General features: G+C 42.1%; 1 protein-coding gene across 2 annotated transcripts in view; it reads left to right on the top strand.

Moving 5' to 3' along the window:
* The window catches only part of qsox1 (quiescin Q6 sulfhydryl oxidase 1), a 31,420-nt gene that overhangs the window by 4,935 nt on the left and 10,174 nt on the right, over positions 1 to 16,311 (top strand). Inside the window, exons 4-10 of one of the 2 annotated variants that reach the window (XM_034583020.1) lie at positions 170 to 269; positions 2,080 to 2,170; positions 2,504 to 2,649; positions 6,250 to 6,384; positions 6,469 to 6,598; positions 14,065 to 14,187; positions 15,832 to 15,970. In XM_034583020.1, coding sequence (XP_034438911.1) covers positions 170 to 269; positions 2,080 to 2,170; positions 2,504 to 2,649; positions 6,250 to 6,384; positions 6,469 to 6,598; positions 14,065 to 14,187; positions 15,832 to 15,970 — 864 coding nt within the window. Of the gene's footprint in view, positions 1 to 169; positions 270 to 2,079; positions 2,204 to 2,503; positions 2,650 to 6,249; positions 6,385 to 6,468; positions 6,599 to 14,064; positions 14,188 to 15,831; positions 15,971 to 16,311 lie in introns of both variants that reach the window. The other variant, XM_034583019.1, reaches the window with a different exon arrangement.

The following is a 16,311-nucleotide window of genomic DNA, read 5'->3' on the forward strand; positions in this document are numbered from 1 at the left end:
GGAAATCATTAAAACTGACTTGGTTCAGCTCAGGCATGTGACTGTGCACCATTCATTTCACACTTACCTAATGTTCTGAGAGTAGATTGTATACATACTGATGCAGTCATGCATGTATTTCAGTGAACATAGGAACAAACAGTGAACTGTGTTGCCCTTTGACCTCCAGGGTTCATTGGCGATGTTCAAGGTCTCCGTCACAAGATCATCGACAAACTAGAAACCCACGTGCCCTGGCCCCCCGCCTGCCCCCCGCTGGAGCCCACCAGGTAAAGATACACAAACATTATCAGTTAGGTTCTATAAAGTGACTGGATGTTGAAGGTTTACATTTTGTCCAGTCAGTTTTGTATACATATTTAGCTCTGTTGTCAAATCAATGACATTAACCTGTAACTGGTGCAGTGTCTGTGCTAAACCTGCTTGTTTGGAATGAGCTGTTTCTTTGTCCTGTGTTAATGCTCCGCAACTACTTCACAATTAATCCTCGTCATTAGTGAGTCCTCCTCAAACAGTTTTACAATATACTGTCACTTTTCATTGTCTGTGTGCTGGACGTTGTGAACAGAGCTTTTTATAAACAGTCTATGGTGAAGGGTGAAGCCAGAAAACTTTTTGTTCATCCTACCTGGTTTATCTGCAATGAAGAATTTATTGTCAATGTTTTTTATAAAGTGAAACAGAATCTTCTTTGTTATTGTTCACGTGTGTGGTTTATATATAAGTCTGGATGGTTTACTTGCAGTACATGTTGGCTATTTCAAGGTTTGTTAAGCAATCAACACATTCTTCGGACACAAGTTTGCAACTTTTCAAAATAGAAGCTCTGGAACTCGGCTCAATATTTAAATGATTGCAGCAACAAGACGAGCATTGTGCTTCTATTTTGAAGACAAATTGCTAAAGAATGTTGTTGCCATGACAGAGGTCAGTACCCGTGAATGTCCAATTTGGTGAAAAAAAAAAAAATCCAATTTTCAAAATGATCTTGTGGCGTTTTTACGGACAGTGTGTCCCAGTGTGCCTGCTGTTGTTTATCTAATGACGTAGAAGAAGATACGTTTAACTGAGTCCACACACTGACTCTCAGAACACTGCCTGCCGCCCCCACTGACTGCTACTGAGCGCTGATCGTCTGTTTATTCAATTTGTATTACTTTCTCTGGGAATTTACAATACACATACTAAGGGGGAAGCTGATAAGATAAACGATTCGTGAGATACATGTTCCACATACAGACCTTTGTGGAATCCTAGGTAGATATATTTATGTTACCAAAGTATATTTAGTACTATGTTTCCAAAGTGTTATAGTCTAATAGTAGAATGAGTGAACTTACTATCAGTTTACCAGTTAATTGATTTAGTCAATGTGCTGAACTGCACTGTTTTTTATTTACCATCTGAATAACCAGTGAAACATAAGATTTAAGCAATGATTGGTTATTCAATGAATTCAAGTCTCTTAGTTTGAAGCTGTGAGGTTCCTGAGGGACCAACATGTTTCCACTAGCAAGAATCTTGTTGGCTCATAACTCTGCTCGGCTCACATACATAACCACACATGCATTGTACATGCAGTTTATCATCATGATGGTGTAGCAGGAAAAGGAAGTAGTGAGTCAAGTTTATTTCTCCTTTTAGATTTAAAGGGGAAGTACTATTGCTCCTTTCAGATTCAACTTTCTCCTGTTCGTCTTCTTCTTCTTATGATGAAAATAATGGAAATGAGGCTCCTAAAAGAAAAACCCAAACCAAATCCAAAAGTACAGTTACATGAAAGCAGATCTCTCACTGGAAAACATCTTAGCTGGAATGTTAGTCTGGGGATTGAGGAAAGAGCCACATTGACTCATATATCAGAAAGAGGCTCATACTAAGGAAGTTGTTCAATTTAATTTCAGTATGTGCTTTTTTAAGATAAAGTACGTCCATACAATTCTGTAGTTACTTCATTCTTCCTTTGGATCTCTATTAGATCAATATTTAATCCCTTTAAGCTTTACTGGTGATGAACTGAACTCCAGTTACAGTACAAATGATGTGTCTTACATGGTTTGTCTGCTCCTCTCTCTGCAGCGAAGCAGAGCTCGACAGCTTCTTTGAGACAAACAATGTTCAACACCTGGCCCTGATCTTTGAAGAGGCCAATTCCTACATCGGCCGAGAGGTAACAGCTTGTGTTTTCATCAGCCCGAGCTGTGTGTGTGTGTCTCTAGGATATCAAATCCTTTTGGGGCAGGAGGAGAAATGTGCTTTGAAAACAGCTGAATATAGTAAACCAGTCAACTTTAGATCCACAAGCAACTGAACCAGTTACCTGGTAAAGTTATCCACAGGGAAAGAAAAACTTAACTATACAAATACTAATATACTATAATACACAACATATAATGTCAGTATGTTTAAGTGTGTGTGTGTGTGTGTGTGTGTGTGTGTGTGTGTGTGTGTGTGTGTGTGTGTGTGTGTGTGTGTGTGTGTGTGTGTGTGTGTGTGTCTTCAGCTTACCCTGGACCTGTTGCAGTTTGACAACATTGCCGTGCGGAGGGTCCTGAGCACAGAAGAAGGACTGGTGACCAAACTGGGAGTGACTGAGTTCCCATCGTGTTTCCTCTATTATCCTGGAGGCAACTTCACCAGACTCAAAGTGTGAGTATCTGCAGCGTGTGTGTTTTAAACCTCGACTGAAAAATACATGCTTTATATTTTCATGCCGACAACAGTAACCTCTAAAAAATGTATGAGAAGATGTGTCAAAGGGTGAAAAACATGATAATTTATCATATGGAGATTTATGATCATAGTAAGAAAAACATTACACATTTATTATACATGTCTACATATTTTTTAAATATTTATCTTTACATACAGTTAGTGTCTGGTAGGATATATTTATATTTAAATATAAGGATATATTTTTATTTGTGTTTTGATTTGCATGTATTTTTTATTAATTTTGACAAAACACAAGAACTAGATTGTCGTCCATTTCTCTTCACTACAGAATATGAAGTCAAGGACAGTCATCATGGATACGTCTTGCTTGTTCCAGCTTTTATGTGCATAGATAATATTTCCTGTAGATGTAAATGTAACCATAACAACAATGACTTGGAGTGACTGCAGTCAAATCCGCATGTGAGGATTGTGTGAGTGTGAGTGTGCACACACCCTGCTTGACTGGCATCTGTTGACCCTCCCATGAGTTGTTTTGCAGCTGTTGTGGTGAGAGAGGTCGTATCTTTAGCAGGGATTTTAACTTTAGGGCATTCTGTGAAAAGGAAGTTTAGAGACAAAGCACCAGCATTTTGGGCGATGTGAAGCTCCAAAATTGAGTTTGCGAGTGCCAGGACAGAATTTGAACTTGCACAGTGTTTCCGTTGCTCTTTGACATTGAACTACTAATGAGGGCAACATGAGAATGAAGTCAGCACTGGTGGAGACTCACTGAAGGTTTTTTATGGTCCACTTGCTCTAAAGAAGACAAACCTACTATGTAAACTCACAAATTGGAGGAGGACAGATTAGAATCGAGTCGAGCTGTAACAGTAACCAAAGATAAACAGTAAGATAACCCACAGGATGTGCGTCATCTTCCCTTTACATTTTCAGCTATTGCCCATTGGTATCTGTGGTGTACATGACAGTTCACTGGTACAAATGGGGTAGAAAAACAATGTTGTTGCTGTTAACACACAACTGTTCAGTGTTCCAAGTGCAACCTGCTACCTTCGCAAATTCTACAAAAAACTTTAACAACTGTATGTACGACTTTATTATTAACCGAAAGGCACATGTTGCAAGTCTAGCAAACAAAATGTATCCATGTAGAATAGAGACTAGTACAAGTTGGTCACAATATAAGACAATATAATATATCAAAGTTTCTGCTATAGCCAGCACAAGCATCAACAGCTGTATTGACTAAGAGGTTAGTATGCACCCGCTAGGCAGCGCTTCTTCTGCGTCCTCTCCATAGACTGAATATAAAGATGGACGACGCGTCTACACTTCCTCCCACTATTAAGAAATGAAGCCAAAATATGCCGGCGCCATCTTGGGCATCGGGAGCAAGAGTCTTCACCTTTCAGGAGCTGTCATGATTTATATACAGGATATCTTGGACTCAGAGGAGACTGGACGCTTCAGGGACTCACTATCGCAAACTGGTATTATGAGACAGGACGGGACATGGCTAGCTGGTTAGCATGCTCATTTGAGTAGAAGAGGAGGAATAGAAATAGAAGCAAAACAAGATTTAACACTAGTGCTCCTCTCCACCGCTGTAGACCGCTGTTGGCGTATAAAGGTTTGATGCTAAACTCCCAAAATTTCTGCTAAATTGAAACCGATGCTAATGTTGCATATAGGACCTTTAATTAATCTGAGGAACTAACATCTTTAAAAGCAAATGGGCGGAGGTGTGAGGCCGGGGAACAGCTGTTTTGTTTATTTTGTATTTGTATTTTGTTCCGTACCAGTTAGTCTTGAATGTAAATTCAGTTTAGCTCGATGTGAAACGTACAAACACACAAAGTTTACTCCCTTTCACTCTCTATTGTTCCACGTGCAACAACTTTGCTTTCTCCTCAAAAGCGCCTTGGTGTGTGCTCATTATCTGAACCCTATTCATGAGAATACTTTTAAACATCTGGCCTCTTAATGGGATCAGAGCATCAAAATCACTCCCATTATTCACCATCATAAAGCGGCGCTGATCATTCCTCACCCTGCAAATTCATCTGCTGTTTCTGCCTCTTTGTTTGGCCGTTTCAATAACTTGGCATGCAAAGAGGACTCTTTTTAGTTGACAAATGCAAAAAGGAAATGATTTATTGCCGATTTATTTATTCACCCTCCATCTCTCCCCTTCCAACCCCCCTCATCTCCATCACTGTACAGAGGGGAGGTTTTTTAATTTCTTGCATGAAAACAATGCCATTGCTTTTCTGGCTTCACCTGCCAAACAAGCCCCAGCCGCACACGGCGACAGATGGCCTCCCATCATCACTGAATGTCTGATTGGTCCTGGGAGAGCGTGTGCAGCGCGTGTCTGCGTATGAGCGTGTGTCTGTGTGTGTGTGTGTGTGTGTGTGTGTGTCTGAGAGAGGGAGGGAGAGAGAGAGAGAGCGTGCAGGGGCGTCTCACATCCGTCATGCATGTAATGTGTACTGGTCCCAGGTGAATGCATTCCCTCCCAGCCCACCCTGACGCCTGCCTGCCCGACAGCCCTGGGGGACTGCTGGATGAATGGTTCTCCCCTCACATCTGTACACTCCCACCAGACACGCAGGTGTAATTGAGTCCCGGGCTGGTGTGAGTGAGCGCGGGCCCGGAGTATCCATCCTCCTTATTACCATCCTGTTGCAGTTTTACGATGCTCTCTCTCCCTTACTCTCTCTCGCGGCGTGCGTGACAAGGGGAGAAAGCAAATGAGAGGAGGATGTGAGGGGTGGAGAGAGAATGCAAGTGAGAGGTAGAGAGCGGGGAGAGAGAGAGAAAGCATTATTGGCCTTGGTTCCAGTTGCAGGGTTATCACATGGCTAAATGACCAGCGCTCTCTCTCTCTCTCTCTCTCTCTCTCTCTCTCTCTCTCTCTCTCTCTCTCTCTCTCTCTCTCTCTCTCTCTCTCTCTCTCTCGCTACCTTGGCACCATCTGCTCGGTATTCAAAATGCAATCCCATAAGTGTGTTAAATATATGGCCACAAAAAATACAGGTCATAAAATATTTTTTCATGGCAGGCGACGGCTGAAACAAAAGACTGAAAATAAGAAAATAGTGCGTTTTGTTTAGGTTCCTTGCAGGAGACACGTTCTGAACACAAAGCTGTTCAAACTTAGTTACCTGCACACTATATTGTCACAAGTGTTTGGACATCTGGACATTACACTCTCAGGTAATTCTATAGACAATACGGGATGAGAGCTCTTGGGCAGTCAACTTTTGGTCGCTGATGTCAGGCACTGTCCTAAAGGTGTTCGATGGGATTAAGGTCGGGGCAAGTTTTCCCACCTCAGAGTTGACAAACCATTTCTCAGTGGAAACAGGAAAGGTTTCCCCAAACGGTCATCAGATAATAAAACGCACGTTTTGAAATATTATTTTATTCTGTAACATTCAGACTTTCCTCAGTTGATACCAAGGGGCCTGGCCTTAACAAAAAGCACAAAAAAACCTACTACTTTAGGTCTGATAGTAAATGTTGAGTGACCTAAGGGTCAGTCTCACCTGTGCTTCTCTCTCACAGCATCGTAGAGGCTCGTACTTTCTACTCTTACGCCCTCCAGAGGCTGCCGGGGGTGGTGCGATCAGGAAAGCCTCCACCGGTCGCCAGAGATGTGCTCATCAACAGCACAGAGGATCCCTGGAGACCATTCAACAGGTATGAACAAGATACATACCTGATCTTTCTCAGCTTTTCTTATTGTGTATATATATATTTATCTGTGTGTGATTGTGTGTCCAGGTCCAGGGTGTACATGTTGGACCTGGAGTCGACGCTGCACTACTCCCTACGTGTGGAGGTGGCAGCTCACACCATCATTAGAGGAGAAGCCCTGATTTCTCTCAAGAAGTATGTTGCTGTCTTGGCTAAGGTAAAGTTCCCAGTGAGAGCACTGCATGCACACAAACAGTACACAGACACAGAATGCACATGTCATCGTTTTAGTTATAGGTTAATCAGAGACTCTAAATTGAGCGTAGGTGTTAATAGAGTAAGAATGGTGGTTGGTCTGTATGTTGTATGACCTGCGAGACACTGGTGACCTGTCAGGGATGTGCCTCACCTCTCGCCCAGTGTCAGCTGGGATTGGATCCAGACCTCGGCCTGGCTCCTAAAAAAGGATAAGCGGTATAAATAATGACATGGGTGGATTGTTTAAGTTATAAATATAAAAACAGGAGAACATTTTAAAGTAGAATGGCCCTGATGCCACCATGCCATCCATCCACCGCCCACACGCTTCGCACAGATGCATTCGTATCATGCACTAGAAAACCTGGCTGCGATGCCCTGACCACTACTCCTCCTCCTCCTCCTCCTTCCTCTGCTCAGGCCGTATCCTCGCTTCTGGCGTCACACAAGCATTTCTGTAAATACTTGTGAATGTGCCAATCCAGAAACACCCACTCTCCCCCCTGGCTCTTCCCTCCCCCATTCCTCCTTTCTTTTTTTCCATCCTCTTTTCAATATCACTCTCTCTTACTTGTTTACTAATTTCTACTTCACCCTCTTGGATTCCATTTTTGTTAGATTTTTTGTATTTCATCTGAATTTAAATATCAAGCATGAACAATCCATTATATTCTTATTTGTAGGAATTCTGGGGCATCATAATCATGAGCAGTGTGTTTACATTCCTCCCCCGGTTTTAATCTTTAATGCTTGTTATTAGAAACATTATCTGTCTCACCAAAGGGATTTGTTAACTAGAATTCAGTAGAGCGCATACCTCTGCCAAGGCCCAGCAGGCCCATTAAATTTAAATTTCACACACTCATAGATATCACTTACCTAAATATCCCTGATTTATTTCATCAAGATCCAATAATTATTCACTGAAAATACTTTGAAAATGTTAAATAATCTTCCAATGTTAAGGAAAGTAAAACAATTCCTGGATCCACCTCCTGATCTGGATGTGCACCAAAATGTAGTGGATTGTTGCCTGGTCCATACTGTATCCTTCCAGCAGTTTTGTGTAAATACGCTCAGTTGTTTTTTGTGTAATCTTGCTTACAAACATAAAAACCAACCAACAAACAAATGGACATGGGTTAAAACATAACCTCCTTGGTGGAGACAACAGCGGTGATCAGGAAAGACAAAAGCTTTTGGATGTATGTAAGTGCAAATAAATTTGAAACGAGAAAAATAAAAGTTTTAAAATTGTGTAGCCTTGAAGTGTTAATGTGTTAATTTTGGAAGCTTCCAGGACATCGTGGAGGACATTCACGTCCAACAGAAAAATGTAGTTACAGCAGGTCACCACTGGGTGGAGAGTGAGACAGAGGAATACTTGTTCACTGTAGATTTGAGTTGATGTTTATTCAGCATCAGGTTCCCTCTTTCAAACATGTTGTTTTATTCATTAAGCATCCATTAGATTATTCTGCAAATTTACCCCGGCTGATTGTTTTGGTGTTTTTCACCACGCGCTCACATTTAGACATATTACTGAAAAGCACAAGTGATTGACTGGAGCCGCATCACAAAGACTCTCCTGGGTATAGTTGACCCTCTTGATGTTGGCCCGCCGTGGGAACCTCCCGGGGGGATTGGAGCGTGGCTGCCACCCACTCACCGCCCACACGCTTCGCACAGATGCATTCGTATCATGCACTAGAAAACCTGGCTGCGATGCCCTGACCACTACTCCTCCTCCTCCTCCTTCCTCTGCTCAGGCCGTATCCTCGCTTCTGGCTTCACGCAAGCATTTCTGTAAATACTTGTGAACGTGCCAATCCAAAAAACACCCACTCTCCCCCCTGGATCTTCCCTCCTCCATTTCTCCTGTCTTTTTCCATCCTCTTTTCAATATCACCCTCTCTTACTTGTTTACTAATTTCTACTTCGCCCTCTTGGATTCTATTTTTGTTCGATTTTAAATAATTGAATAATCTTTTTCTTTCTTTTCCTCACTCTCTTCAACCTTTTTTCGTTGCTGATCACACTCTCCCTCGTTCCCTCTCCGCCCCCCCCTTCCTCGCTGAAGTGTGCCACCCAAGCAAACATGTTGTGATGATGAGGCCTGACCTGCTAGCCCTGTCCCTATTGGCTGCACACCAGGCTGTCTCACTGGCCTAGTCTGCCACCAATCTCTCTGATTATATCTCACTCTCTAGGGAGGTGTTGTAGCAAGCTGGTGTGTATCCATGTATGTGGGTGTATGCCGGGTGTGTGTGTATGTGTGTGTGTGTGGCGCAGCACTGTGGCCTCCCATTAGCTTCAGTTTGTTTAGTCAATAGCGGCAGGTCCCAGTGGTATTTTTAGCCTGTCCCCCCCACCAGAATGGGGCAGCCACTCAGCGGGGCTTTGTGCAGCTGAGGAGAGAGGCCATCATTGTGTTTCAGCGGTTTGGGACTTGTGACGGTTCTTATTGACGTTTGACCGAGCACACGTGCTACAGAGAGGCTGAGTCCTTCCAGTCGGCCGCTTGTTAGGAGCAGTCAACGTAAGATGAGCGAGAAGTTTGTGGAACAGGGACGGAAATGAAATGAAGAGATTCTGGATGAGTGTGGCTGATAAATTTACAGTTTGGTGTAATTTTGTTTTTTCTCACATTTTCACATGATGCAGTTTCTGGATTTTAGAAAATTAAATGTATTTCTCGTTTAGAATCCTTCTTCTCTTCGGCTCTTATTTTCCTCTGTATTCAAATGAGTGTTCAGAAATGACCGCACTGTTTTTGATTACTACAATATGTAACATGTGACACCTGAACACCCCCCCCCCCCCCCCCCCCACATTTGTCATGTGATAAGATGAGAGTGAAAGTGACTCACGAGGTTCGAACCACAGTGTGGTGTCACCGCCTCACACCCGTGACGCATTCACTGAACCTCATTGTGCTTTTTAATATAGAACAATTAGTAGAAAGTGCATTTGCATGCGATGATGCATGTGTGCAGGGCTGCAGCTTACCATTATTTCAGTTAGCGGATAAATTGCCAATTATTTTCTTGATTAATCCTGTTTTCAATGAAAGACAGGAAATGTAGAAGATTAAATAGTTGACATTTTTGTGTGAAAGTGACTTGAATATCAAAATATTTACCAGTCAAATTTCTCGCAAATGCCTAATTGATTAATCGCTTAAAACAGTTTTGGCTCTAAATGTGTATTTAATGCATTTTCAGGAGTAGGTCTGTGTAAATGTATATTTATTTGTCTCCTTTGTTTTTTAATCTTCTTAAAAAAATTACAATCTTGTCTGTCCAAGAATTATAATTCCATGAATCGCTTGTTTCTCTATGATCCTCAATCAATGCGTCTCATCATCGCGTCTCCATCCAAACATGTAAACATGAGGGTTGTTATTTTTTCTTTTTCTTTTTTTCCTTTGCACCCGGTCACAATATTAGTAGATTTGCTGTCTTGTCAGGCTGAAGCCGGATTTATGAATCCTCTACATGTATATGAGGATTAAAAAAGTGGATCCTTGGAAGCATGAGAGCATTACAGTGAGGTTTTTAAGGATTACACCTCTATCCTGCTTTTCTTGAAAGAAGCCTTTCAGCCCGGAGGGGACATTGGGGCAGGGGAATAAAACAAAGAATTAAGAGGGGGGGTGTTTTGGCCTAAAGGGACAGAGGCTTCGCTCTTTCTAATGCCAAGGCTCAGAACAGGATGTACAGAATTGTCTTTCATAACTTTCTGTCTTTATTTATGGGTCATATTACTAAATAAGTAATTAACTTACTTAATAACTCATTTTCAAAGTAGTCGACAGTAGAAAACAAGTAAATGTGTGCTGGTAAACATGAGTTTTTCTCGGTTTGTGACACGTGCTCGCGCCGCGCCCCCCGGTGCATCCTCGGGTGGATTGAAGTTGGATTAATACCAAGGGGCTTCACCTCTGTCTTCCTCCCCCGGCCATGGCCTGGTCTGTGCTGCAGCCAACAGATGCCTCCCTCATGGGACCCTCACCACAAGGAGCTTGCGGTTTCTCAAGTGCTGCTGATACTAATCGGATCAGGGATGACATATTGCCGGGGTGAAGGGGATTGTCATGGTCCAACTGGGATGGGGGCCAGAGGGGCTACAGGGTTAGATGAGGGGACACGTGTTTGTGTGTGTGTGTGTGTGTGTTTTTGTCAAGACAGAAATGGACAGATTCGAAGTGGAAGTGGAAAGATGGTCAAATTAAAACTCTTTGGAGAAAGGTGAAAATAAAGTGAAGTTGACAATTAATGATCAGTGGGGTTCAATATAAAAATGTTCACAAATTAAAAAAAATAAATGGCCATGTTAGCTGATACAAATATATTTTGTGTAATTTTCACACCACCATGCGTTGCGTTTCTGATTGGGTTTCACTTGGTGTTACCCCTGCATCTTAACTCTAATGATTCATTACACTTCATGGTGACCTTGTCAGTGTTTATAGGAAATAAAAACTGATTATTTCCTCTGAAAAGTTTATAACATGCAACATTTATTTTAAGCGTATGATTTTCTTGTATTATTTCCTTTGTGAGTCGACCAGTAAATAAATTCTGATTGTCGTACTGTTGCTCGAAAAGATTCACCACTCCCACAACATAATGCAGCAATTTAAAATCATCCCTGGGAGGTAAAACATTTTAAGCTACAATTACTGATATGCTGTAAATATGGTGTCTGATGTGTTGTGCACCATGGATTGTCAATACCAGGGACGTTCGGTGGGAGCTCACAAAAAGATGGGTGAATGTTAAAGAATACAAAAAGCGGTTAAGGTGAACAGAATTAGACCGACGACTGTGTGCACCAATGATCATACATTTTAAAAGTTGAACCTGAGCCTTGAGTTTTTTTTGTGGATCACCAGAGAACCAGAGGGCTCATGAATAGTGTTGCTCCGGTGATGCTGAGCTAAGTCCATTAGCTGGAAACACCTGCGTTTTCTCTTCTGGTTAAATTCATATGGCTCCTTAATGAGCTTTTCTGACGAGTCGACGTTCAGACCCCAGATCCAAACCTAAACCCATTATATCACACTCCCAGTAGTGAGAGGCTGACATCACCAGCCTTTGTCTGCTCGATACATCCCACCTTTAGTACTTTGTTTGTACTAGACACACACACACACACACACACACACTGCGTTTGCTGATGCATGGATATAAAATCTTTTATTTCACAGAGTAAACAATTCAGAAAAGATGTGTATTTATGTTATATTGTATTTATAGTGTTTCCTTTTCATCTATAATAAGGTATATGGTAAAGCTGTAAAATATCCTACCTCTATTACATTTCTTTGTTTCAAGGGTTCGATGGCAACAAGTAAGGAAACATTCACAATTTTTCCCCTTTAATATTGGATGATTCATCAATATCTAATATATAAATATAAATATATTTTACTCTTAATATTGTTGTTGGCATCGGCATCAGCAAATATATACACACACTTTAGGGGTCAAACGTTTGACAGTTCAAATACGTAAATTTTTCTATTTGTTACTAAGGTTTTGTGTTTCTGAACTGAAATTACAATTAAAGAACAAGTGAAAGATTAAAAAAATCTTTATTAAATCTGAAATTGTATCTAAATTTATGACTCATTCAGCAGCCAAACTCACTCATGGTGTCTTTTCTACAATAGGAATGAAGGAGCAGAGCATTTGACAGTGATGTGTGTTAAGTATCTTTTGACAAGTAACTTCTGACCATGCAAAACAAATTGAATTCTTCCAACCGTCTGATTCCGACTTCTGTCTGTGGCTGGAGAGAAAGATCATTCCCTGCAGGCTGAGCGGATGAAGGGGTTAAAGGTTCTGTGGCGCTCTGGTGTGAGGGTAAAGATGAGGGACAGGGCAGCGCTGTGTTCACCTTGGACAAGGAGGTTTAAGCAAATCACTGGGGGTCTGGTTAAGTGGGCAGGGTGGAACACACAGATCCTGTTAGGGGAACCATGAATGGACGGCTGAGCCACAGACTGAAAGGCGTGTGTGTGAACGCCAGAGTGTGCAGGTGTGTTTGGTGAACAGATGGCGGAGGCCGAGTCAAGAAGACCCAACAATGCAATTCAAAAGAGGTCCACTTCACGTATTGCTTGACTCCAGCTCTGTCTGTCTTCTGCTTTTTCTGTTTTTTTCGTAGATTATGTACATTTTCTCTTTTGTCTTTTAAGGAAGCTAAATATTACAACTTAAGTTACCATGGGAGTCGTCCTGTTGTGTCAGTTTTGGAAAAAGCCTGATCCCTGTAATGTGTTTATGTCCTGGAAACAGAACCATTATCTCCAACTGTTCCACAAAGAGGCTTACTGTAAAGGAGAGGGAAGCACATTTAGCTGAAATGTCTTCAGCCGCTCTACTGTCAGCACACTTGAGACATCAGCGGTGTCTTTTGTCGGCGTTGTGTGTGTAAAGACATGTTTTTCTCCGTCCGTCCTCGCTCTGTCATCACTGGTCTCAAACGCACATCAGCTGGATTTCCTCTGCAAGTCGCGGTGTCACGTTTCCTCTCAGCTGTGGAGTTGCCATGGCGGTGCAGGTTTGAAAAGAAGTAAATACTCAACAGGACAAAGCCACGAGTCGACGGTGGCTAAGTGGTGTTAGCGGCTTAGGAAATGGATCTTAATGAAGGAAAAGGCTTAAGCTCGATTGTTGTTGTCACATTTAGGGAGATTGTTGAACGGTGCTGGGGAGGAAAAACACTCCACAACTTTTACGTAGCACACAAACACTTTTGAGGATGAGCTGGCGACTCCTCATCAGACACTGTGTGTTTATTAAGGCAAGTTAAGTCAAAGTTTATTTATATATCACATTTGAAACAACCACAGTTTACCCAAGTGCTAGCCGGCTTAAAATCTGAAAATAAAGGAGTATAAAAGATACATATAAAAAAAAAAAACAGACACTAAACATCATAACATTTAAGAATTAAAATGTTGCACAAGAGCAAACTCAACTTGAATTGAGAGCCAGTGAGAAGAAGTGGGTCTTAACAATGATTTAAATGTTTCGAGGGTCTGGACTGAACTGATATGAAGAGTTAAACTGTACCAGAGAGAAGGGGCAGCCACGGCAAAGGCCCGGTCCCCCCTTTTGTTTAGCTCAGGACATCCCAGGACATCCCAGTGATGCTAAATATAAACAGGATCAACATTTCTAATGTGACTTCATGCTGTTTTCTAGTCTTCTTCAATTGTACATTATCTGAATTTGGATTATTTGTTGAACAACAAGCAATTGTTTTTATAGATTTTATTGTCCAAAGTTCTAATCTGATACTCAACTCACCTGGGGATGAATTGATAATGACAGTAACTCTCTCTACACCTTGTTTGCACCATAATGACGTAATCGTTTGTTTCCACTGTGCTCTGCTGTTTTGTGCCTGCAGTACTTTCCGGGCCGTCCTGTGGTGATGAACCTGTTGAAGAGTTTGAGCTCCTGGCTACAGGACCAGTCTGGAGATGAGATTTCCTACGAGGCTTTTAAAGAGATGGTGGATAACTCAGCACAGGTAAGTCAAGACAGAGAAATAAGCTGTTTTTAGACATGAACGTTTGCCTTTCAACATATGCAGAAGGAGATTGTCCGGGTCAGACCGGTTCAGGCAAGGGGCGGCGCCTGGGGTCGATAATGCTGGAGGCAGGACATGTTCTATAAATCCTGCAGCGGAAAAACACATGTTTTTGTATCAGCATGTCGACACCGGTGTCAACCTTTCCAGGTCTTTGTCTGCGTCCTCTACACGTATGGCTCCTCTTTTTCACCCTGAGATATTGAAATTCTCAGGGTGATGTTCAGGAAATGTCCGAAGCAACTGACTCGGATATTTGCCTTCTTACCTATGGACAATTTTCCTGAAAATGTCCAGACTTCAGTGCATGAAAGCAGCTTTGCAGGCAGCCATCAAATATGTTTTGACAGTATGAATCCTCTTTGCAATGAAGTTGGAGCTTCTTGTTTGTTCTTGTCCAAAGGTTTCACTGTTTTTGTCCGTCCTCCATCTTTGGTCCATTCATTGGTTTCAGAAGTGGCCTCTGTACGAGATACAGCATCGAGAAAGTGCATGAATCGGAACGTTTTTCAGCCTGAGCAGGTAGGGAGGCATTTTAATGAAAATAGAGTGCGCCCCAGAGAGATAAGCCGCTGCAGGGAGAACAGAGGACAGGTCATTACAAAATTTACCCAGTAGCCTCGTCGTTCTGCTGAGCTACGAGTTGACATGTCAGTCTGGACACTTCCTCAGATCAACACCACCTCAGAGACACCGTCGAAGAAACATCACAACACACGGTACAAATACATAGAAACAGATAAATATGGAGGTGTTTCAATATGTACTTTGCCCTTGTGTCGGTGCCAGCACATACGGCCTGAAAATCTATGTGCTGTTGTCTTTGGAATGAAGCCTGCATGCCTCCGGTATACGGCCCCTCGCAAATTGAAAGAGTCACTTACTTACATCATTAGCTTTTAGCAGGCAAATCAATGGATCAATGAATCAATGGGAAGGTATGAATAGACTTCGCCTCAGAGGAAATGGACTCTGTATACACCCACGCACACACACACACACCAAATCTTTACTATTGACATGTGAGTAACCCTGTCAATCACGCCGGCAATGGCAACGCAGCGTGGTGAGAGAAACGACTTTATGTCAGAGAAAATATGTCGTTGGATTCAGCCGAGGCTCATGGTTAGAGATCTGTATGGTTTCTGTTCATTAGCGGAGGGCCGAGCCATTAACCTGAGATTGACTTCTCATTGATCAAGGAAACTACACGGAGCGGCTTTCATTAAGTTGAACAGGTTGGGGAGGCTCCACTTTTTAGACGATCTTTGTCATTTTCAACGGAGAAGAATGGCGAGTTTCTATGTTTTTCTTATCGTGAACAAATCCCAAGAAAAGACTTAAACCAACAATGTGTTTGTCTGTTTTTCTAACATTGTTTTTCTAACACTATCTGTCGCACTTAGACTTAATCCCACTGTATTAAAACACAGGAAATGGCTGTTAGCAGGATCACTCTGTCATTGGTTTTGGTCTTTTTATGGGATTTATCCACAATAAGAAAAATATAGAATATCACCAACATTATCTTTCTGAGCTCCTTCTAATTTGTGTTTTTCTGTTTCTGGTCTCTCCTTCTCTCAGTCTCCAGACACGGCTTTGCCCGAGGGAGAGAGGTGGGTGGGCTGTCAGGGTTCACAGCCTCAATTCAGACGTTTCCCTTGTGGGGTGTGGACTCTCTTCCATGTTCTCACTGTCCAGGCCAAGACGGCTGGAAGCTCAGGTACACACACACACACACACACACACACACACACACACACACACACACACACACACACACACACACACACACACACACACACACACACACACACACACACACACACACACACACCTCACCTTTTATATTGAAGGAGAACCCTTTCTGTTTGTTAATTCATTTATTTATTTTCATTTTTTCATCACTGTTTCTTTATTTTCTCAGAGTTAGACCTACTTCCCTGCCCACTTCTCTTAACCCAACAGGTTCTAATTTAAAACTAATGAAATATAATTTTACTTTAATCTTGCCTATAACCCTAACCAATAAAAACAGCCCCCTCTGCATCAATGTTCTCCTTT

Source organism: Hippoglossus hippoglossus, chromosome 4 (genome assembly GCF_009819705.1).
Source record: "Hippoglossus hippoglossus isolate fHipHip1 chromosome 4, fHipHip1.pri, whole genome shotgun sequence".
In the NCBI taxonomy this organism is placed as follows: Eukaryota; Metazoa; Chordata; class Actinopteri; order Pleuronectiformes; family Pleuronectidae; genus Hippoglossus; species Hippoglossus hippoglossus.